Below are 25,568 nucleotides of genomic sequence, written 5' to 3'. Positions count from 1 at the left end.
CAGCACACACACACGCATTATATTTGCATACATACAGCACACACACACACATTATATTTGCATACATACAGCACACACACACACACGTGCATTATATTTGCATACATACAGGACACACACATTATATTTGCATACATACAGCACACATACACACACATTATATTTGCATACATACAGCACACATAAACGCATTATATTTCCATACATACAGCACACACACGCATTATATTTGCATACATACAGCACACACACACATGCATTATATTTGCATACATACAGCACACACATGCATTATATTTGCATACATACAGCACACACACACATTATATTTGCATACATACAGCACACATAAACGCATTATATTTGCATACATACAGCACACACACACACATTATATTTGCATACATACAGGACACACACACATTATATTTGCATACATACAGCACACACACACACGCATTATATTTGCATACATACAGCACTCACACACACATTATATTTGCATACATACAGCACACACACGCGCACATTATATTTGCATACATACAGCACACGCGCATTATATTTGCATACATACAGCACACACACACACGCATTATATTTGCATACATACAGCACACACACACACACATTATATTTGCATACATACAGCACACACACACTTTACCTAACCCAGGGGCGTATTAAGAGTTGAAAGGGCGACAGGTCCCCTCCTCTCTCCCCAGCAGCTGGCAGCGCACTGAGCGCAGCAGTAGACTCTGGGCACTAGTCTGTGCCCAGAGTCTACTGTGCATGTCACTGGGGAAATGGCACAGTTGCCATTTTCCTGGTGATTTCACTACTGCGCATACGCAAAACACCGTGAAAATGGCTGGTGACCATTTTCCCATTTTCTAGGTGATTTATGCAGCCCTACTGCAGCGGACACAGGACTCTGGAGAGGTGCACCCCTGTCCTAACCTTCTCTGTAGTGCCTAACCTTCTCCCCCCCGCAGTCTAACTGTAACCTCTCCCTAGCTCCTAACCCTCCCTGCAGTGCCTAACTCTATCCTCCCCCAACAGCCTAACCCTAGCCTTCCCTAGTGCCTAACACTATCCTCCTCCCCTCACAGCCTATCCCTAACCTTCCCTTCAACATACCACACTATGGCCCTCATTCAGAGCTGGACGCTCTGAGCAGAGCGCACGCTCTGAATGAGGGGCGTCCTCCATAATTATGGAGCGTCCTCCTGGACGCTCGTATAGCTGTGGGTCACCACCCACAGCCTATACGAGCGTGCAGGTTGATGGCTGCGATGGTCTTGACCATCACCACTGCGAGCCGGAGCCTGCGGTTGAGTTTCTCAACCGCAAGGCCCGGAGTGATTTTGGCTCTATCAGAGCCAAAATCACTCCCACTGACATCACTAGTGATGTCAGTGGGCCGGCTTCTGACGGTAGGCGTTCCCTTGGGAACGCCCCCGTCTGGGAGGCACGCCCCGGCACGCCCACCAAAGGGGGCGTGCTGTCAATCAACATCCACAGCACGCCCCCTTTGATCAGACACAACGAGCGAAGGAAAGTCCTTCGCTCGTCGCGTCTGGCGCATGCGCACGACGGAGCTCCCTCTGTCGTGCGCATGCGCAGTGCACACCATCGACCCACTTGCGAGCGGACAGCCGCTTGCGAGTGGGTCTGAATCAGGCCCTATACCCGTTTGGGTTCCCTTAAGTGTGTACCCTCCCAATTTACTATCTATCTGTCTGTCTGTCTATATAATGACATTTTTATAACACTTATAGAAAAAATATGCCAATAGTTTTGGATTTCTTTTTTTGTTTTATAAATCTACACTATTCTAGCACACAAGGTAAGGCAGACCATACAGCTTACATCCTTTCACAAGGTTGAAGGTAGGCGCCAGCTATGCCCTCCATGGAACTAAACACATCCACAGCACAGGCCACATCCCTATGTAAACCACACCTACACCGCACTGGTCACGACCCCACATCACCAGTCACACTACTGCGGCACTTGTCACACACCCTGCAGCGGCACACAATAGGCCCTTCATGAATTTCAGCTCCAGGCCCATGTGGACATTAATCTGGCACTGGACCACCTTACCGCCGCCATTATCTGCATGCATGCACAGCTGAGAAAGTCAGTGCTCGGTTGCACGAGATATAAAGGATGACAGCTCCTCTATTTTTGCCTAGCTGCAGCCAGGGTTGATGGGAGGGCAACACTAATGTCACAACGTCACATCACTATCCCTGCTCTGGCCGAAGGAGGAGCTGAGCCATCGCCCATGGCATGCACTTCTAAGGGTGCCCCTGTCTGGCTTCCAGGGGTGGACTGGCAGGGTCATCTGTTAGATTACTGTCTGCCAGTGCTGAATTGAGGAGAGAAGCTTTAAGAGCAGCATGCAGTAAGATGAAGAAGGTAAGTTGGAGGGGCCATAGATGGGTATAGCTTTTGAGATGACACAAGAAGCTGGAGACACATGGGGCAGGAGGCTGGAGACACATGGGGAAGGAGACTGGAGAGACATGGAGCAGGAAGCTGGAGAGACATGGGGCAGGAGGCTGGAGAAACATAGGGCAGGAGGCTGGAGAAACAGGGGGCTGGAGTGATGGGGCAGGATCCGGGAGTGACGGGGCAGGAGAGACATGGGGCAGGAGGTTGGAGACACATGGGTCAGGAGGCTGGAGTGGCGGGGGCAGGATGCCGGAGTGACGGTGGGCAGGATGCTGGAGTAATGGAGGCAGGATGCTGGAGTAACAGGGGGCAGGAGTGATGGGTGCAGGATGCTGGAGTAACGGGGCAGGAGTGATGGGGCAGGATGCTGGCATGACAGGGCAGAAGAGACATGGGACAGGTGGCTGGAAATACATAGGGCAGGAGGCTGGAGTGACAGGGGGAAGGAGGCTGGAGAAACAGGGGGCAGAAGGCTGAAGTGACAGGGGACATGAGGCTGAAAAGATTGGAGGCTGGAGTGATGGGGCACGAGGCTGGAGTGACAGGGGGCAGTAGGCTGGAATGATGGGCACAGGATCTTAGAGTGGCAAGGGCAGGAGGCTGTAGAGACAGGGCAGAAGAGACATGAGACAGGAGGCTGGAGAGACATGGGACAGGAGGCTGGATATACATGGCGCAGGAGGCTGGAGAGACATGTGTCAGGATGGTGGAGTGACAGGGGGCAAGATGCTAGAGTAATGGTGGCAGGGAAAGATGTGGAAAAGCTATTTCACAGATGACATATTTTGTGTTGCAGCTCATTGCTCTGCTCTCTCTACAATTCTACAATGTACTATTTGCAATTTTAATGATGGACACGCCCCCGTGACACATGGCCACACCCATCATGATTTGTGGCCATGTCCATTTTTCATTGCGTGTGCATTCGGCGTGCACACAGACTACCTGCAAGAGGTTTATTCTACTTGCACCACTGCCCTTATTATTTTCTTCAAAGCCCCTAAATAATATGAGATATGGTAAGAACTTACCCTTGTTATCTCTATTTCTACGAAGTCCATAGGGTTCCATAGGATACCTTGGGGTATAGGTGTGACGTCAGTCGCAGGGCACCAAAGAGTTAAGCTTTCAGCCTCCCAGGATGCACTAGGTCCCCCTCCTATACCCCGCCCCGAGCCAAGGCATCTCAGTTAGTTACCAATCCATAGGCCGGAGGAGGAGAAGGAAGAGAGAGAACAAAGATCTGGACACATACAACAATCACATTCTCACCAGAGGGAGACAGAAAACCGGTGACCAGAGCAAAGCCCATCTGCAGCACAGGGGCGACAGGGCGGGAGTCCTGTGGAACCCTATGGACTTCGTAGAAATAGAGATAACAAGGGTAAGTTCTTACCATATCTCATATTTTCTACTTCAGGGTCCATAGGGTATCCACAGGATACCTTGGGGATGTCCCAAAGCAGTATCCTTTAAGGGTGGGGACGCTCCTGTGCAGAAAGGAGAATCCGCCACCCGAAGGAAGCATCCTGAGAGGCGAAGGTGTCAAACCTGTAATACCTCACGAAGGTATGGACAGAGGACCACGTAGCAGCCTTGCAGATCTGGACTGCAGAGGCACCATGTCCAGCTGCCCACGAAGGACCCACAGACCTAGTGGAATGAGCCTTCACAGAAGGAGGAACCGGCAGGCCTTCATGAAGATAAGCTTCAGAAATAGCCATACGGATCCAGGCTGCCAAAGTTTGCTTTGAAGCAGGCCAACCCTTTTTACATAAGCCATAGAGGTCAAACAAAGCGTCCGACTTCCTAAACGAAGAAGTGCGGTCAACATAAGTCCTTAAGGCCCGCACAACATCCAAAGAGGCCTCACCCACGGAAAGACCCGGTGAGTTAAAGGCCGGAACAACGATTTCCTCGTTAACATGAAACTGGGAAACACTTTGGGAAGAAACTCGGGCCGAGTGCGGAGTACTGCCCTGTTCCCATGAAAAACCAAGAAAGGGGGTCTACAAGAAAGAGCCCCTAACTCAGAAACACGTCTGGCCGAAGCAATAGCCAGAAGGAAAACAGTCTTAGCTGTTAGCCATTTAAGATCCACTGATCCCAGTGGTTCAAACGGCGGTCCTTGGAGAGCCCTCAGGACCACAGCCAAATCCCACGGCGCCACAGGTGGAACAAAGGGCGGCTGAATGCGGACAACACTTTGCATAAAGGTGCACACATCCGGGATTGTAGCAATCCTACGGTGAAACCAGATAGACAGGGCCGAAACCTGTACCTTCAAAGAAGCAAGGCGAAGCCCATGATCTAGCCCGCTTGCAGGAAGACGAGAATCCGAGACAGACGAAACTCACGCGGTGCATAACCTCTCGGTCGACACCACTGGAAGCACGTATGCCACACGCGATGGTATATCCTCGCGGAAGACGGTTTCCGAGCTCGCAACATGGTACGCACCACAGAGCTGGAAAACCCCCGGGACCTCAGCATGGCCGTCTCAACAGCCACGCCGTCAAAGACAGCCGAGTCAGGTCCGGGTGACGACAAGGACCCTGAGACAGGAGGTCCGGTCGTAGCGGCAACCGCAGAGGACTGTCCACGGACAGACCCTGAAGGTCTGAGAACCAGTGCTGTCTGGGCCACGCGGGAGCTATCAACAGGAGCATCCCTCCTTCCTGTTTGAATTTCCGGATTACCTGTGGAAGAAGGGAGACCGGAGGGAACAGGTATGCGAACCGGAACGTCCACCGGATGGACAGAGCATCCACCAGAGACGCCCCTTCGTCTCTTGTGCGAGACCCGTACACCGGCAACTTGTTGTTGTGCTGGGACGCCATGAGGTCGATCTCTGGAAGACCCCATCTGTCCACCAGTAGTTGAAAAACGTCCGGGTGCAGGGACCATTCCCCCGGATGAACGTCCTGGCGACTTAGAAAGTCCGCCTCCCAGTTGAGCACTCCCGGGATGAAGACCGCTGATATGGCCGGAAGATTGCGTTCCGCCCAAACCAGGATCCGAGACACCTCTACGAGAGCCGCCCAGCTTCGGGTTCCTCCTTGCCTGTTTATGTAGGCCACGGTGGTAGCGTTGTCCGACTGGACCTGTACCGGGTGACCCTGGAGAAACCGATGTGCCTGCTGGAGAGCATTGAAGACCGCACGGAGTTCCAAGATATTGATTGGAAGCTCCGCTTCTGTCGGCGTCCACCTGCCCTGGAACAGATGTGGACCCGAAACTGCTCCCCAGCCCCGAAGACTGGCGTCTGTTGTCAACAGGACCCAATTTGGAACCCAGAACGGACGTCCCTCGCTGAGGTGTGTCGTCTGTAACCACCAAGCAAGGGACAAGCGAACCTCCGGGGTGAACACAATCGTCTGGGACTTCAGAGACTGAGGCAGCCCGTTCCACTTTGACAAGATCAGGTGCTGCAGAGGTCTGGAGTGAAACTGGGCATATTCCACCATGTCGAACACCGACACCATGGAGCCCAGTAACCTCATTGCCGAGTGTAGAGACACCCGGCGGCTGTGCAGACAACTGCGCACCCTCGACTGTAAAGCAGAGATCTTTTCCTCCGTCACGAAGATCTTTTGCTGTCCCAAGACCAATAAGACTCCAAGATGCAGAATCCTCCGAGACGGGATTAGAGTGGACTTCTGCCAGTTGATTAGCCAGCCGTGCCATTGCAGCAGGGCAATGGTCAGGTCCAAGTGGCGTAACAGGAGCTCTGGAGATCCCGCCACCAATAACCGGTCGTCCAGGTATGGCAACATGCGGACTCCCTGCAGCCGCAGAGAAGCCGCCATGACCTCCATCACCTTGGTGAAAACACGTGGTGCTGTCGCCAGGCCAAAAGGTAACGCCCGAAACTGGAAGTGGTTGCTGCGGATTGCAAACCTGAGGAACTGTTAATGGCGCAAAAGAATAGGGACATGCAGGTAAGCGTCCTGTATGTCCAATGACACCATGTAGTCCCCAGGTTCCAGCGCCAGAATGATGGACCGTAGGGTCTCCATCCGAAACTTCGGTACCCGCAAAGACTTGTTGAGTGCTTTGAGGTTGAGAATCGGACGATACGACCCATTGGGTTTCTGTACCAAAAAAAGATTGGAATAGAAACCCTGGCCCCTCTGGGAGAATGGAACAGGCACTATAACTCCAGCCTGGAGCATAGTGTGCAATACCTTCCACAGCTCCGTAGCCTTGTTCCGGTCTGATGGTAGACCCATGGTGAGGAATCGAGCCGGGGGTCTGTGCCGGAAGGAGAGGGCGTACCCGTGGGAGACCACCTCCAGAACCCAAGTGTCTGTCGTAGTGACCGACCAACACTGGGCGAACTGCAGCAGGCGGCCTCCCACCCTGGGATCCCCCAAAGGGAGGCCCGGACCGTCAGGCTTGTCATCTGGCTTGGGGGCCGGACGTCTGGTACTCCATGCCTGCTTCCGGGGCTTGACTGATTTCCTAGGGCCAGCCTGACGAGGAAACGACTGTGGTTTGGGCCGGCCCTGGGCCCTAGATGACCGAAAGGACGATGGTCCAGAACCAGAAGGAGCAGCGGCCGACGGGAGACAAGCCGATTTGGCTGCCGCCAGCGTGGCCACAATCTTATCCAGATCCGGACCGAAGAGAACTTCTCCGGTAAACGGCAACGCTTCCAGACCCTTCTTGGAATCTGCGTCCGCCTTCCAGGATCGCAGCCACAAGGTGCGATGAGCAGCTACCGCTGCTGAAGAAATTCTGGACACCAGAGTACTAATGTCTAGAGCCGCCTCGTTGATGTAGGTGGCCGAATCACGGAGATTGCCAATCAACTCCGCCTGTTCGGCCGAACAGTCGGAATCAAAAGAAGCCTCTAATGAATCCGGCCAGCGCTCCATCGCTCTGGCAACCCAGCAAATGGCCATAGCCGGCCGTGCTGCCCCCCCCGCAAGGGAATAAGCGGACTTCAGGCAGATTTCCACCTTGAAGTCCGTAACATCCTTAAGCGAGAACATGGATGGCATCGGCAATGTGGCACTACGGACAAGACGGGTCACGTGAGAATCCACCTGTGGAGGGGATTCCCACTTAGCAAAATAATTATCTGCGAACGGATAAGCCACCGCCAGGCGTCTCTGCGGCTGGTATCTTTTGCCAGGCTGTTTCCACGCCTCCTCTAAATGGTCCACCAACTGACCCGAAAGAGGAAAGACTGTGGCATCGCCCTTCATGTCTTTGAAAAAGGCATACTTAGACTTAGCCGCTGGGGGAACTTCGTCCTCAATCACCAAGGCTGTGGGCGGACCACCCGAATAAGTCCAGGAATATATACTTTGGACTTAGCTTCAGCGTCCTTAGTATGGAGAGGCTCCTGATCATAAGGATCCAGAATCTCCCCATCATCAGACGTCCCTTCGTCATCCTCATAAGGAGCGGACAGAGACGCCACCGGCCGTTTATGAGGCCACATCACAGACTCCCCTTGCAACACATCCGACAAGTGCTGTACAGAACTCGTCAGGGAGTTAACCCACGCTGGCTCCTGAGAAACCGGGAGCAGGGTAATAGGGAGACTGTGGGGTACCACCAATTGTCGTGGGAAACCCTGCATGGGTGACGACACCACAGACTGCTGGGACAAACCCATCGGAGTAAACGCGGGCTGCGGAGCTAACTGGCCCACTAAAGCTGTTAGCGCCTGAGCGAAACAAGCCCAGGGCGGCTCCTGTACCGGTGCTGTAACCATAAGAGGCCGCGCCATGGACAAACACTGCCGGCAAAGGCCCTCCGCGCTACCCTCCCCCTCCGCTAACGGTACTTTGCACGTGGTACACTGTAGCCGGAGGGGAAAATCACTTTCAGACATGATGGCACCACGTATGTGACCCCTCTCACCAATTATATATTAAATAGGCGAGAGACCACCCTGCAGCACCGCACCGCAAGGGCTTAGCAGAAAGAACAGGGACAGTAATAAAGCTGACAGTTTAGAGAAGAAAAGTTACAGGCAGCGCTAGCACAGTCACATACAATGCAAAGAAAATCAATTCCTGCACTAACAGCGCTGATCACTCAACTACACAGACACAGGGCCTGGTAGGACACAGCGCTGCATACACAGACCTGACCACAGCAGAGGAGAGGTATGCGGGGGGACCCAGACCACGATGCTTCCAATGCAAGCTTCCAGCAGCGTTCACCATGCTTCTGAAAAGATGGCCGCCGAGGAGCAGAGAGAAGGCTGGCCTGGGGGAGGAGCGCTGACACAGGGCCAGTCAGCACAGTGCAGAGAGGGCTGTGTGCAGCGGGGGAGGCGCCGGCTGTGAGACAGGGAAGGCGCGCTCCCCTGGCATGCATTTAACCCCTGGGATGCCGCAGCGCTACCGCTCTGCTGCGGTCCGCTGTCCCAGGGGCTAGTGGAAGCGCAGGTTGGTCGCCTGGCTCCACGCTGCAGCCAGTCCCCAGGGAGCCCCCTGCCTGGGGACTTAGGACCATGTGATCAGCGGGGACCCACCGCGGGACCCCGCTGCTTACCTCTGTCCCCCTTGTATCCGGCCATGGTCCGGAACATCTGGGGTCACCGCTAGCTGTGACCCCAGATGCCCACCAGCATCCCCGGATCAGTACCGGCGTTCTGGTACCGGCGGGGTGTAGGGAAGACAGCATGGACGTCAGGACTGACTGTCCATGCTGTTCATCCAGATGTGCAGCCACAGCTGCATGAAGAAAAAGCTTCAGGGGCTCTTCTAGCCCCCACTCAAACAGGTGCACCGACTCCGGCCGGGCACCAAACTAAACTGAGATGCCTTGGCTCGGGGGCGGGGTATAGGAGGGGGACCTAGTGCATCCTGGGAGGCTGAAAGCTTAACTCTTTGGTGCCCTGTGACTGACGTCACACCTATACCCCAAGGTATCCTGTGGATACCCTATGGACCCTGAAGTAGAAATATAGTTTTACAGTGTGACTGTCTTTCATGTCAAGTAAATGATTTGGGGAAAGTTCCCAAAAATGACACTAGAGCAGTCAGGATCATTAGTTACCTCTTCTATCTGCAAGGGTGGTCAATAAATGATTAAATAGACCCTAATTTAAGTCAGGTAATTTATACACCTTCCATGTCTATGGTAAGACCTTTTCAGTACTGGGACACTACTACTTAAAGTAGATTTAGAGTCTATTTTTCCAATGAGCAGACAATTCTGTGATTTAGCAGCTCCACCATTTTATGAGTGACAGCAATCTCACTCTATGCTAGTGCTGAATCTGCAGTTAACCACAGGGTATGATGGCATACCATATCTGAATTACGCAAGGAACACGTTCATTATGGCGTCAGCCTTAATGTTTGGAATTTCATTGCTTTTTTAAGTTTGAGTGTCAGAAATTCAGTAGGGCTTGTGAAATTTTTGATCATGTCTAAGAAGCCTTAATGGGACATGTGAAACCGTAAGGTTTTTTGTCTATGGAATTTCATTGTTTTTTTTTTATAATTTATTAACCATCAGGGATGGGAGGAGCAAACCGGGCCACCTGCAGAGGATAAGGGATCAGTGAGATCTGTGATGCAGGCATCTGTGTAAAAAGATTAAAAAAAATAAGACACAGATGCATGGATGGATAAGTGAGATCCGTCCGTGCATCTGTGTTAAAAAAATTAAATCAAGTGATAAATGTAAAAAAAAAGGCATTTGAATTTCAAAAATGGTGCTGGGGCGCCATTTTTGAAATGGTCACTGCTGCCGAACTCTGCTGAATGGCGCCACCTGCACCGGCACTAGGTCCTGCCGCTAATGCCTGCACCACTGCCATTAACTCCAGCACCTAAGCCGGGTCCCTAGCCACCGCTAATGCCCGCTACCTCCCCCGGTTCCAACGCTGATAACGCCCACAAATGACAGCTATCTTTGTGCATCCAGGTGAAGCAACAGTACACCCCCTGCTGTAAGCCATCTACTGAGGCTGTGCAACAAGTTGAAGCTCCCTATCTATATAATGGGGCATTTGTGAGGTAATGGTTTAAAAACTGTAACTTTTTCAAATACCTGAAACCCAAAACCACCTACACTGGAACAAGAGCTACCTACTAAAACCTTCCCAAAAACCATCCATAGACTATAGCAGAAAAATGGTCCTAACTGAAAGTAGCAGAAAAAACTAACAGTTTAAACTTTAGATAACTCCCAAATCCTTTATTAGTTTGCACTTAAATTTGACATTCAGCACCGAGCGACAGTTCTACCCATCCATGCCAAATTTCAGCTTGGTACGTCTAATAGCTTTTGAGGTGTAGCTCCTTAAACACCATGTCCCACTGTCCAGAATTCTCTATGGGAAAATTCCATTTATTCGATTCAGCCTTAATATAAGGGCACGACTATATATATATATATATATATATATATATATATATATATATATAGTTTTACTCTATAAGGCCCCCATATTTTAAGATATAGGAGGTCCCCTCCTGTATCATCCCAGTTTAAATATGCCGAAGGCGGTGCACCTGTCCAAGTGAGGTATTTACATCTTAAGTTGCATTTCCAGGAAGTGGTGGAGAGTGTTTTATGTTTGTTGGTTAGAAGAGGACAATTTTAGAATTAAAATTACTTCGCAGGTTACAGCTGAGTGTAGGGGGCATTTTGTTGTGTCCTGCATATGTGATGTCAAGCAGCTCACTCCTGGCATCTGTGATGCTGGTTTATGTGACCCTTTGGCGACGATTTTTATTTTTATGTCTTCAGCCATAAAAATGTTGAATAATAAATGTGGCAAATACCTTCCTCCAACAATGTATGTATTTAATGTTTGTTTTCAATGTTCACATAGTAAGTCTAGTTCATAGGTCTAGTTATGGTTAAAGGAGGTGATCTGTAGTTATGTATTATGTGTATATTAAAGAAAGAAGAACAAATGAGTCTTTACCAAAAATTATACACAAAAGATTAAATTTCAGATTACACAAATGTTTTATAGAACCATGCAACACGCATTTATACAGATTACAGTGTTTTATTGCAGGAAACATGCCAACTTCAAATAAAAAAAACATTTTGGTGACCAGTTTTGTTTCAGTGCCATTTTCAAGTTGATTTCCTACAGTGGTCATATATGCCTAATTTATGGGGAAATAGAGTTATGTAATGTATAGGTAAAATTTCCTATTTAAACCATTTTCTCTTATGTACTTACTTTTAGACTTCCTGTAGCTCTTGATGTAGTTAAATCGCCAGATCCTTCCATATCCTAATAGAATACAACCATCAGATACATCAGGCAGATATATTTATCATATATAATTTATAGGGGCATATTTATTCAAATGAGAGGTCCAAAAACTCATGCAGAAATTGCTGCATTCACATGATTTAGATATCATGTATTTTTAAGAAACTGCACTGAAGAACAGTCCCCATTTTTCTCAGAGGGGTGTCAAATGTGTCAAAAAAGAGCCAGTGCGGTGTGATCAAGATAATTGTTACTAAGTCAATATTGATACAGACATCAAATCACACTAAATAAACAAATGTTGCCTTAGCTCACCTGTCATGTATTACCAGCTAAAAATGGGTTAAATGCTTTTAGTATCTGAAAAAAATGCACACAACATCTAACTGATTGTCAGCAATAATCACAGTAAGTAGCTTCCTGGTTCCTGTAATCTTCCTAATAGAGATGAACCAATCGGAAACTGCCTATGATGGAGTGGCATACAATCCAACCAATGGGTATTGATTACGATATCATTGATTCTCTGATCAATGTAAAAGGAGGGGGTGTGAACTGGGGTTGATCTGTTGCTTCCAATGGGATGCGCTAAAAAGTGCTTGGTATTGAGAACTGGTTTTTTTTTGTTGTAAAAAAACAATAATTATGTAATATATTCACAATTATAAACAATAAAGGAATGGAACTGACCCTCATTTTTTCTGGATTATGTAAATACTATGTGTTATTTTAAATACTGTTTGTAGCCATCTAAGAGGTATGTAGGAACCTATTTTCTATGGTCCAATTACCAACTGTTTTTTCTGCACTTAATCACACCTTACTTTGTTATGTGTACTTGTGAGTTTATTTTAATCGCATTGTAGTTGGCATATAGGTTGTTTTAACTATGCTCTCATTTTCAGTACTATTGTGCTATTAGAGTGTGCTCATTATAGAGTCTTAAGTGGCTTGTAAAACCTTGAGATTATTATTACTCTGAGAAACACCACCACTACCCTAAAATATAAAAACTCAGAGTGTAAACACGGTGCGAAATATGCACCGTGCGATACAATGGGGGATCTGACATCCGACATATTGGGCGGTCCCCACACATGGTGCATTCGGGTGGCCGACCGCCCAATATGCCGGCTCCTCCACCCGCATAGCGCTGCATGGGATTGCACATTGCATAAGATCTGGGGGTGCGATGTACGACCCCACGGGTGTCATGTCCATACACTGTATGATAGATTAGCCAAATTGTACCAATCCATCGGATCGGCTGCTTTATCGCACCGTGTATGGGCACTTTAACTGTGTGGAGATTTAGTGGCTATGCCACACCCTCTTTTGATTACTATGCATAATTGGTGATTACATACCTCTGTGGTGACATCCCATTTCCCTTCTTTCCCTCAATATCTAATTCTACTCTTTTAAAGCTTGTCCCCGATGGCCAAAACCATATTCAGATGGCATTATTCCCTGTAGCCTAAAGGCCAGAGTTTAACTGGAGAGGGATCTCCAGATCCCTCTGCAGTAGCCTAGACTGTGCGCATGCGTGGCTGTGCAATACAAACAGCTTGTTTACTGATGTAGTAAACAAGAGATGAAGGAGCTGTCAAGGGATCAAAGTTACCACTGAGACAGCCTCCTACTAAAGGTATTAATCACGACATGACTTCAAATGGTAAATTGGCCTTAAGACATCTTTTATAGAGGATGTTAATTAATGGCCAAAAATTCTTCAAGAATAAGTAGTCCCCATAATCAATATTGTAGCTACAGAATTTTTTGAGCTGTAATAATGTATTACATATTGCATATGTAATGTTTATATTTACTTTATAACAAAAATAAAGTGACTGTGTTTGAATGGTGCTTTCAAATTGCTGCCTACATCTACAATTATAGTTATACCCATTTAATAATAATTTTCCAAAATTGGCATCCGTGACATTTTAAAGCAGTTTCACTTTCAGAAAATCACGTGCGTATATAGGACCTGATTCAGAGACGTTCGCTAAGGTGCGATTGCTCGCTGCCGGGCGATTGTTGCTCAGTGCGCATGCGTATAGGTCACAGTGCGTGTGCGCAAGCCATCCTCAGCTATGGGGAATCATGCGCTCGTAGCACACAGACTGCCCGCTAATTTGAGTGACAGATAGTGCTGTTTGTGGGTGGTAACAGGGGAAGGTGCTTGTAAACGGGGGAGTGGTGTTGTGGACGCAGCCGTGTCAGGCCGACAAAACACAGTTTAAAGGGCGTGCATAATTAGCAAAGTAACGTCATTGTACATGTCACTCACATGTATTTCAGCCAGCTCTGATCGCAGTGCTTGCGGTGGGGTAAGGCTACCTCAAGGGCTGCGAGCAGCTCCAATGGCTCATGATGTTACCGATTAATTCAACAATTCCAGGAGGTGACGTGTGTTGTGAGGGGAAAGGGGCGCCTTTATACACTAGCGAGCGCTCAGTGCCGTAGCTCGCTAAGACATAGTGGGTGTCCTTACGTCACTCAGTGCAAGTGTGAAATTTGAATATCCAGCCCCTTTATGCCAGTGAGCGGCCACATCTTGCGAGCAGGTCTGAATGAGCTCCATAGTTACTTCACGCAAAATACCATAATTACACTCCATCAATTGAAATGTGATGCACAAATCTGAAATTTTTTTTATAAAATAAAGTCTTCTAGTCAAGTGCCAATGCTGCAATGGCTAACTGTGAAGAGGCATTACAGTGAAACAAATATACATATAAAAGCTTTAAGCATTCATCTATAGAAATAAAAAAAGATAATAAATGAATCACATTAACTTTAATTTTTGATATGTTGTTTGTGTTCTATAATTATAGCTGTCTACTCTTTCACCAATTAGCTTTCCTTAGGAAATGTGCCTATTCTGTAAGTGATGGTGACATTTACTTGCACATTTTGACCAGCAATGGTCAATAAATCAACAAGAAAGCTTCTATTAGTGGTTATATAGAAATAGGGGCAGGAGCAGCGAGGACAAAATGCTTTACTGTAGTTTAGCAAAGAGTCTTTTGGTATGTGGTATCAGCTCTTATAGTTTTAGTATTTTTGAACAAGAATTAAAATTTCAACTCACCTCAAATCCAAAACCATATCCAGGTCCTGGTGGACCTGGTGGTCCTTGAGGACCTCTGCTTCCTGGAATCCCCTGTGTGCCATTTATTCCATCTGTTCCAGGGGGACCTTGCACACCACTGTCACCCTATAAAGTTGTTTATATTACAAAGCATTTTTTAACATTTACCTGTGAGTATACTTTGCTCCATCTCCTCATTACAAAATACATTGAAGGGGAATTACCCCATAATTGTATATTTTTCCATATACTTGACTTTCCCATTTAGCAGAATGATGGCAGACTGAGTACAGAGAAGCCAACAGTTCCCCTATTTATGTATTGTGCTATCATTTAGAATTGGGTGAGCAATGTCTATCTAGTCACATGTATCAGGAAGTGGCAATCTGCAAAGGAGAGCAATATATGTAGTCATTTGATACATTGTACATAATGTTTCTACAAAACAATCACTCTAGCTGCAAGGTTCTCACAAGTTACAGAAAGTGCAAGCTACTAGTCAAAGCACATGGTAAAAATTTGAGAGACATCATAAGAAGTTAGCAAATGAAAAATATGTCGGTGTGGCAGACAGAATTCCCAGGGAAATCAAAGATAGATAAAATGGGGCACAGGCAATATATATACGGAGAAGACAATGTACAGATGTGTCCTTATACAATATTGCAGCAGTCGCGCTAAACAACCTTTCTCGGCGTGCCAGGTCTTGTGTAACACTGCTTGCACAAAGCATCTTATTCCTGTCTTTTTCGCCAAACCATTTTGGGACAAACAGCTTCACAAGATTGCACTGATTAATTTGATATGTAAGACTAGTATATGTGTGTGCAGCTAAGGGGCCTATTCATCATCACTTAATTTTCACAAAAGCAAGTGAAATGCACATTTTCAATCTGCAATTGTAAAAATTAAGTTATCGGGCCATTCATCAAGGAGGTAAAGCAGGAGATATCACAGATATCTCCTACTTACCTTCCTCTGGCGGAATGGCCCGCTGTCCCCATACACTAGTATGAGTACAAAATTCATCAAGATCCGAAAATATAATACTGCTTGACTGCAGATGGCGAATGCTCCTGCTCCGAGATCGCAACCCGCTCCTTCCCTATGGGAAGGAGGACTGGGTTGCGACGAGGGATCATTTAGGATCCCTCCGCCCCTGTCCGGCTCCTTCTGACAGACGTCGTGGCTCTTGATCGCACTGCTCCGAAAAAGCGCATCAGCTGTCACCGCGCCAGAGCAATGATGAATTGTCCGGTAGCCGCGGCAAGTCAGAATGTTAATTATTATAATTAACATCAAGTTCCATTGTGCATTGTTTACAGATTCAGACACATTTTCAGACGAAAAAGACGTTACGCTGCTCAGTGCTGCTCCCTCGCACCAGGCGTCTCATGTCGCACGCCATATTGACTTGAGGACACATCTGCAGATAGGGTAAATCTGAAAAGCAATTAGGACAGAATGGGATAGGTATGATGCCTATTATATAATGTGGTGGGTGTTAATTGAAGATAGGGGCTGAAACTGGGTTTGGCTCAAATTTTGCACTAGAGTTTGAGGGACTCACTATTTAGCTGTAAGAAGTCTAAGCATTCCCAGTCATTTTACCTAAATACAATGTTAAAACTGCATTACCTTGGGGCCAACAGGTCCTGTTGTCCCTTGATCACCCTGTAAATAAAAGTCAACAAATCATTAAATATTTTTAAAATATTTTATTTATCCAAAAATCATTAGGAAGGACATACACAGGCAAGACACGTAATGTAAATTAGCATATATTTTACATTGTACTATAATAATAATTATTATGGAAAAAGAAAAAATGTTTAACTGGTCTCTATATTTTCATGAACAGTTCCAAGTTTTAAAGGTTAGTCTTTGGCCAATTTTGTACATGTAATTTAATTTTTAGTATTACCAGCAGATAATATCAACATCAGAATGACCATGTGTAAACCACTGTGGTCAAAAGGAGTACTGTTATTGGCCTTGCATGTGTGTCCCTCTTCCCATCACACTAATAGGCCCTAGTGATGACATTCATCTCAAGTACCACTGTGCTAAAACTTGTCACTTAGCTTAGTATACATATGTGATGTATATAAATATACTTTTAGGTACAGTATATAAACTATGAAGGCAAAAAATATTTTTATCGGAATTTGCACAGGGTCCTCAAGTCCAAAAATACTACATGTATATAAATATATATATGGACTGGGATTGTAATGCTGGCGGCTGTTTAGGTAAGTACCCTAACCATCCCCTCTCCCCCCTAACCCTCCCTTCAGGGTGCCTAACCCTAACCTCCCCCCTAGTGCCTAACCCTAACCTCCCCCAGGGGTGCCTAAACCTAACCCCCCTCCCCACACCTTAAACCAAAATCTCCCAGGGGAGTGCCTAACCCTGACCTCCCCCGAGGGTGCCTAACCCTAACCCCCCCTTCCCCTAGCCTAACCCTAATCCTCCCAGGGGGTGCCTAACCCTAACCCCCCCTTCCCCTAGCCTAACCCTAATCCTCCCAGGGGGTGCCTAACCCTAACCCCCCCTTCCCCTAGCCTAACCCTAATCCTCCCAGGGGGTGCCTAACCTTAAGTCCCCCCCAGGGTGCCCTAAACCTAACCCCCCCATCGTGCGGCTAACAGGAGGGACGCCCTGTACTCACCTCATTTGGGCCCAGTCGTCCTGTTTGCGGGCGTCAGGATTATGACAGGCGTCGGTACCTCGACGCCTGTCATAAATTCCTAGCTGGCATTCAGCTATATATGTATATCTATCGATCTCTATTTCACAGGGAAATCCAACTATATATTAAGCATTATTCAGGCAGCTTATCTTGACTCATGGAGTGGCAGTATACATGTCAATCCAGTAGATGGTGCACCAAGACAAATACTACATATGATAGAGACGCTGCTCATGTTACTTGCAACCTTTCAGTGGCACTGTAGGTTATGTGGCTTGCTCACGAGTTAGTAGCCCTAAGCATCTTTCTGTGTTAATCCCTGAAGGAAAAACTGCAAATATTGTTTTAAAGACATTTGTGATCAATGTCTACAATATAAAATACACATCACAATATTAGTTGCCACTACTGTCTTTGTAAAATTAGTTCTGCCGAGCAATAACAGACATCCATGCAAATGCTGGTTATGTTATAATTTAAGGTGTGTTTGACTATGGTTTGCAAAACTTATTATTGTTTTTCATCTTCTGCTTATCTGTATCCACTGGTTTGAGGTGGACAGAGATTCTGTGGCCAAACCGTTCACCAGAAATCAGTCAAATAATTTAAAAAATTAATAAAACAAGCATCTGAAGAGTTGTCCTGAGTGTAGAAGTTACTTTAACTCTTGTATGAACTTTAAGTAAGAACCAGCAATTTTTCTGAATATAGGTAACTTTTCTCATGGGAAAAAAGTACTGTGTAAAATGCTCTCTGCAATTTTAGCTACACTAAAAGAATGCTAAAATTATTTTGTAGTTAGAAAAGACTTAAAAAAAAATAATTAAGTTACAATGACTATCCACTTACTTTTGCCCCCCTTTGGCCAGGAAGTCCAATAAACCCCTCCTTTCCAGGTGTTCCAGGTAATCCCTGTTGAAATAGAGCAAAAGGCATACAGTAGTAGTCATTTTCCTGTACATGAATAGAAGTATGATGCAAAATACACGGGATGATCACATCTTCCAGATGTCCTTATATGAGAAACTGCTGAAGCTGTAACTATCAGTAGTACACACCACATGTAAAACAGATGAATGGCCCCTAACAATCATTGTCCGATATAAATAAAATTGTTACTTGCATAAAGTAATTTTGCATAGTACCATGAATACAAGTGCAAGTTTCCAAACCTGCCAGTACAGAAATGGAATTGCCATCATTACTGGGAAGAATTATAATTCACAGAATAATTACAGATTATAGATATTAGTAGAAGCATTTTTTGTGTTCAAAAGGCAGATTTAATCATACAGTTTGAGTATGCATGGTTCCCACTGAATGTGTATTAGATATTTTCTGCTGTTTTGCGACTAACAAGCACTGATTGAAAATACATCCATCCAAAGAAATACTTCCAAAATGCACAGTACTCCAGGCTACAATGTGCAGCTGCTTACTAACCCTAACCCTCCCCTCCCGCAGCCTAACCCTAAACCCCCCCGCAGCCTAACCCTAACTTTCCCGCAATCACCCGCAGCCTAGCCCTAACCCTCCCCTCCCGCAGCCTAACCCTAAAACCCCCCGTAGCCTAACCCTAACTTTCCCGCCTGCACCCGCAGCCTAACCCTAACCCTCTCCTCCCGCAGCCTAACCCTAAACCTCCCCCACGCAGCCTAACCCTAACTTTCCCGCCCGCAGACTAACCCTAACCCTGCCCTTTGTGCTTAACCCTAAGCCTAACCCTCCCCCTAGCCCTAATACTTACTGTCGGGACGTCAGCAGTTGGGATGCCGTGTTGGGATTCTGACCCCTGTCGGGATTCCGGCGCCAGTATTCTGAGCACCAGCATCCCGACAATTGGGATGCCAACTACATCCCACTAATAGAAGTGGAGAATCTGGGGCCAAGAAAATAAGAACGAATATAACAACTGCCTAATTATGCAATGATTAGCAGTAAATTAACTACACACTTTAGAATCAGCCTTTGATACACCTTTTCACCCAAAGACTAATAAGTATCTAATTAAACAGACTGGCAAGCTGATAGTTTTCTTATTTAAATAACCGGCCTTAGAAGTAATGGGGCCCATACATTAGCTATCACAAAAAAAACAGGGTCGGATTAACAATGGGGCGGGTGGAGCTACAGCTCCAGGCCACTCCATGAAAATAGGCCCACAGGACCAACTGCAGTGCAGGTAGTGGTGACAGGAAAAAAAAATATTTCCTGTCACCACCCCAGCATTCCGAAGTCCTGTCCTTCCTATCTAACCTAATGGCCACCAGAATCATTGCTCATTATACCCTGTCTCCTGCCACCCGAAGCCCTGCCTACTGAGTCAACTCTCTCAAAACTCCTCCCCCAGACTGTCCAAGACTCTGCCTTCGGACCGTCCTGATTAGCGCTAAGCCCCGCCCCTAATTCGCGCTAGGCTCCGCCCCCAAAGCGCTATTTCTGGGATGACTGAAACTGAGCACCCGGGTCTTCTAAAGTTCCACCCACTCACCCCTCCATCAGTACTGCAGCCGGGCACTAACCAGAGGTGGGTGTAATGCTGGCATCTGTATATGTGTGTGTGAGTGTTGCCACAACACAAGCATGACCCCTGCTGACAGCTCCCTCCTTACACTCCCCCATATAGTAGAATGTCCTGCAAAGAGTCCTGTGAGAAATAAAACCTGCAATGCCAAAAAAAAAAAAAAAAAAAAAAAAACAATTTAAATCATTGAGACAGGTAACCCCAAACACTCAAGCTTTTCCATCACAATTATGTATAGTGCAGGAAAGTAAAAATATTTTTTATTCTCATTTTGTTTTGTTTGTGCTCCAATATGTATTTTATTTCACTGATTTTAGATATTAAAGATAATAGAATATTGCCTTGTGCGCCATTAACTATTGATAGGCCTCTGTATGTGACGTCACATACTGTAGGTACCACCACTCTCTGAAGCAGCTGTGCCCGACCAGTGAGCACAGCCACTGATCTGTGAAGGTGGCCCGGCTGGGTGACTGATACTCACTCCCTTGCTGGCTGCCTGGCTTCTGCTGATTGAACAGGCCCGCAGTGTTGTTACCGGCTGGCTGCTGCTAACAATGATCACTGCACTGGTATGCAGGCACTGACAAGATTTTAATTATATATATATATATATATATATCAAACAAAGGACCTGATTCAGACCCGATCACTAAGCTGCGGACGCTCGCAAAAGGGGCCGGGTATGCAAATCAAGTGATCGCTCTTTGCGGTGTAAGGATGCCTCTGTATCTTAGTGAGTGACGGCAGTGAGCGTACGCAGGACTATAAAACTTCCCAACTGTCACTCGCTACACATGTCATCTCCAGGAAGTGTGTGTTTAATTGGGAGCATCGAGGGCCATCGGAGCTGCTCGCAGCGCTTGAGGTAGACCATACCCTCCCGCAAGCACTGCGAGCAGTTCAGGATAAAAACAACCAAGTGACGTGTTCAATGACGCTACTTTGCTAATTATGCACACCCATTAAACTCCATTTTGGAACCCAGACACGCCTGCGTTTGCAAATCCACACCCCCGTTCACAAGCGCCTGCCCGTTACCACCCACAAACGGCGCAATCTGTCACTCAAAGTAGCGGCTAGGCTGTGTAGAATGAGCGCTCGTTTCCCGATCGCTAAGACTGGCTTGCACACGCGCATTGCAAACCATACGCATGCGCATTATTGGCAAGAACGAGCGAGCGCAGCTCATCGATCGGTTCTGAATGAGCTCCAAAGAACGAAGTCGCAGGCACTTAAAAATAACAATACCAGTGAAATAAATAAGTCAAAATTCAAAGATAGCGTTGCACAGGACTGAGGCTCTACTTGTCCAGAGTGTTAAAAAAACCAACAAGACGCTCCCCAATGGTGCAGTATTTTCTGATTCCACCTGTGTGCTCAAAATTAATAATATGATGTAAGGCATAAGCCCATTTATTTTATCTCTGGTATGACGCCTTATTGTACATCATATTATTAAGTTTGAGCACACAGAAGTGGAATCAGAAAATACTACACCATTCAGGCGCATCGTGTTGGTTTTGATATATATCTGTGTATTTTAGAGTCTTTTGACGCAGCTGCATCCTTATGCTAATGCTGCGGACAATTTCATTAATAGTGAGACGCCCACTTGCAGCGTCTTGCGGAGTTGCAGTGCGATCTCTGTGCGTCTTTAGACCATCTGTGCACCAATGGATGCATCCGATACTGTTTTGCATCTCTAAGCGCTAACAATGGGAACGCATGCACTGTGCCACTGGGACTCATGCACAGAATTAAAAATATTGGCCAACTGCATGCGGTATCAGACCTGACTTTGTTTTGGATCTCACTATGGTGTCTAGATCTAACAACTTCTCAGTATAACTATTAATAGGATAAGGTATTTTTATAGAGAAAGATGTCACATTCATTACATCACTAAGAGAGCCGTGTGCTCTTTAATAGAGACATTTTCAGATTTACAGTATGTCATCTCTATGTGCCATTTTAACAAGGAGTGTTCTTCTTTGTAGACTCCGCCATTACACTACTGATATAAGCAAAAAGGGAAGAGAGATTCTGGGGTCTATTTACTAAGCAGTGATAGGAGACAGAGTGAAAAGTGATAAGGTGCCAGCCAATCAGCTCCCAACTGTCATCTCACAGGCTGTGTTTGAAAAATGACAGTTGGGAGCTGATTGGCTGGCACCTTATCACATACTTATCACTTTTCACTCTGTCTCATAACACTGCTTAGTAAATAGGGGCACATTTATCAAAGATCATTTGAGGTAAATTCCCCGAAAACACCTGTTTTCGGGGGTTTACCTCAAATACTTAGTATCCCCCGAATGTATGAAGGAGGGACCGCAGCAGGTATCTCCGATACCTGCTGCGATCCCTCCATTGCCGCCGGCAGCCGCCTCCCCCATAGGTTTCTATGGGGGGATGCGAAGCTGCCAAATGTATCAATATCGGGAATGCGAAGCATTCCCGATATTGACCCCAGCAGCTAACGCCATCTGCAGATAGCGTTAGCCGCTGTGTCCTATGGGCACTTGCCGCATTTGAGCCGGCGGAGGGATCTTCCAGATCCCTCCGCCGGCAATGGGCGCCGCTCATGTGCAGTCCGCGGGACTGCGCATGCGCAGCAGCCCGGAATACGCTCCGGCCACATCGCAGGGACGGGCTCTTTTCGGAGCCCGTCTCCGTGCATGTGCCGGGTCATACATTCGGCCGGTATGATCGCATTTTGCAATGCGATCATGGGCGATACTGCATGCCCTGATCGCATTGCAAAATGCGATCCTTAATAAATGGGCCCCTTAGGCTTTTAAAGGTAGGGACTAGTCACACCACACAACACAGGCCACAACTGCTGTGCAGACGGGATGTAGTCAGGATACCTGCTGGCGCTATCCCGCCCGACATCCCGAAATGGGACTAAAGATATCTTTAGCCTATCTTTAGCCCCACTACAGTATCCCAACACCCGGCTTACCGATAGTAGGTAAGCCGGGCGTCGGCAGCGGATAGCCGTGGGGGGAGGGTTAGGTTTAGGGCTCCCGGGGGGACTTAATGTTAGGCACCTCCCCGGGAGGGTTAGGGTAGGGGAAGGGGGTTAGGGTTAGGCACCATTAGGGGGGGGTTAGGCACCCCTCTGGGTGGGTAAGGCTTAGGGGGCGGGGGGTTAGCTTTAGGCACTAACGTGGGGAGGTTAGGCACCCCTAAGGGAGGTTTAGGGGGGGAGGGCTTACTTACCTGGCGATGTTGGGATCTCCTCCGTCGGGCTGATGCCGCTGGCATTTCAATCCAATTCCGTGCAGACAACACCCCCACATCACTAGTCAACCCCCCAAGCACTGGACACACCACTTGCGGTGCACACAATAGGCCCTTTATAAATTTCGGCTCCAGGCCCATGTGGGCCTTAATCTGGCACTGAAAAAAACTATTCACAGAATCTGTGATTTTTTTACCTAATCTAAAGATTCCCCAATCGGCGCCCATAAAATACAAATATTTTCAGTGATTTGCTGATCATTCTCAGGAAAGACAGATCTGCCACTCTTGAAAGGCTCATCATTTTACTAGCGGTCTGCAAAACAACTTTAACGGTCTGCAAAACGGATGATTGTTACCATACATCTACGCACAAGATTAGTCTGTGAAATCCAACATGTTGGACAACCTGATTCACCAATTCCAAACACTTTTTGGTCAGAATCAGCGATCTGTAAACCCCATACAGTGCAATGCATATTTTTTTACACAAAAATATTTTCTACACAAGTCTGCAAAGCGCAGACTTGCCCCAATTGATTGCTGATGTATGTAAGTGAAAAAATCTTAACTGCCTAATTAAGGTACGACTGACAGTGAATAATATTATATACACTAAAATCAGCCTGAAACCAACTCTTCAACAGAATAAATAAATAAGTAAATAGAAATAAAACTTAATCAATAATCTTGTAAAAAGAAATACAACATTTTATGTATTAGTGCATAAGATAATATATGATTATTCAACTCTTATGGAGGAAGCGCGATAACAACATCTGGGATGCAGTCAATATCCCAACCGTGGGGATTCTGGCAGTCTCAGAATGCTGGCGCCAGAATCCTGACACTGGTCAGAATCCTGGTGTCGGCATCCCGACCGCCGAAATCCCGAAGGTAAGTAGCAGGGTTGGGGGCAGGGTTAGCGTTAGAGTTAGGCGCTAGGGGGAGGGTTAGGGTTTTGTCCCTCCCATCTGGGAAATGCCTGCTTTGTTGAAGGTGAACCAAGTCTATTTAAGTGTTCCTGCTCTCCTCGACTCGGTAATTTCCTCACCGCAGACTTTGATCACAGACATTGTGTTCCTACTGAATGGCTGCCACATCCAGTGTCCTTAATGGCTATAGATGGTAGTCGAATTGGCAGTGGGAGAATTACGCATCGCACCTAATCTTTGAAGCTCAAAGTTGGGGCGCTTCACGTAGAAAGTTTGTCCTATCTTGTGATTCCTAAAGCCTCTCACGAATTAATTCTGGGCCTCCTATGGCTTCAAAGACATAACCCTTGTATTGATTGGGCTACCTTGCAGATTACCGCCTGGAGTCCATTTTGCTTTCAGAATCATCTTCATCATGTGGTTCCTTTATGAAACTCTCTTGTGAAACCCCTAGAGGGTCTTCCCGAGGGTGCCGGACTGTAGATAGACAGTAATTAGATAGACAATGTCTAGATCGATCCCAGATGTTAGACAGTCAATAGATCGACAGGTACAAAAGGTCGACAGGTACAAAAGGTCGACACACTAAAGGTCGACCGATAAGAAGGTCGACAGGTACAAATGGTCGACAGGGTCAAAAGGTCGACGTGAAAATGGTCGACACAAAAATGATCAACACATGATTTTTTGTTTTTTCTAGAGTTATGTTTAGGTTTAGGCATTTAAGATGAGCCAGTGTCTAACTTCATTCCCTACCATCCAACGGTATTCCCTACCATCCAAGTGGGCACGGAGGGGGAATAAATCCATGTGGCGAGCAAAGCGAGCCACCATGCCCGCAGTGTGGCAAGCGTAGCGAGCCCGCAAGGGGGTGAATGGTATTTACGCATAAAAAAAAATCATGTGTCGACCATTTCCATGTCAACCATTTTTGTGTCAACCTTTTGACCCTGTCGACCATTTGTACCTGTCGACCTTCTAACATGTCGACCTTTAGGGTGTCGACCTTCTGTACCTGTCGACCTTTTGTACCTGTCGATCTATTAACTGTCTAACATCTGGGGTCGATCTAGACATTGTCTATCTAATTACTGTCTATCTCTTATACCACACCCCTTCCCGAAGTTTACCAAGACTTTTGTGACAATTTCAGTAAGCAGGGTGCCGACACTCTTCCGCCCCATCGTGAATGGGACTGTCCCATTGACCTAGTTCCAGGAAAGACTCCACCTCGTGGTCGGACCTACCCCCTCTTGCTGCCTGAGACTCAAGCCATATCTGAGTATATTAAAGAAAATCTGGAGTAAGGGTTTATTTATCCTTCCACCTCGCCAGCCGGAGCTGGGTTCTTCTTTGTAAAAAAAAGACGGTGGACTCCGACCCCGCATTGACTACCA

The 25,568-nt window shown here is 46.9% G+C and overlaps 1 protein-coding gene across 2 annotated transcripts in view; it reads right to left on the bottom strand.

Moving 5' to 3' along the window:
- The window catches only part of COL15A1 (collagen type XV alpha 1 chain), a 432,564-nt gene that overhangs the window by 144,822 nt on the left and 262,174 nt on the right, over positions 1–25,568 (bottom strand). For both annotated transcript variants that reach the window (XM_088442332.1, XM_088442333.1), the window contains 4 exons: positions 18,313–18,375; positions 16,410–16,445; positions 14,772–14,897; positions 11,639–11,692 (listed from right to left, as the gene is read on the bottom strand). In XM_088442332.1, the coding sequence (XP_088298458.1) occupies positions 11,639–11,692; positions 14,772–14,897; positions 16,410–16,445; positions 18,313–18,375 (279 nt within the window). The remainder of the gene's footprint in view (positions 1–11,638; positions 11,693–14,771; positions 14,898–16,409; positions 16,446–18,312; positions 18,376–25,568) is intronic.

This window comes from Taudactylus pleione, unplaced genomic scaffold, assembly GCF_031769625.1.
Source record: "Taudactylus pleione unplaced genomic scaffold, aTauple2 ptg000309l, whole genome shotgun sequence".
NCBI lineage: Eukaryota > Metazoa > Chordata > Amphibia > Anura > Myobatrachidae > Taudactylus > Taudactylus pleione.
The sequence above is the reverse complement of the archived record's forward strand: the minus strand, read 5'-3'. Positions and strand labels throughout refer to the sequence as shown.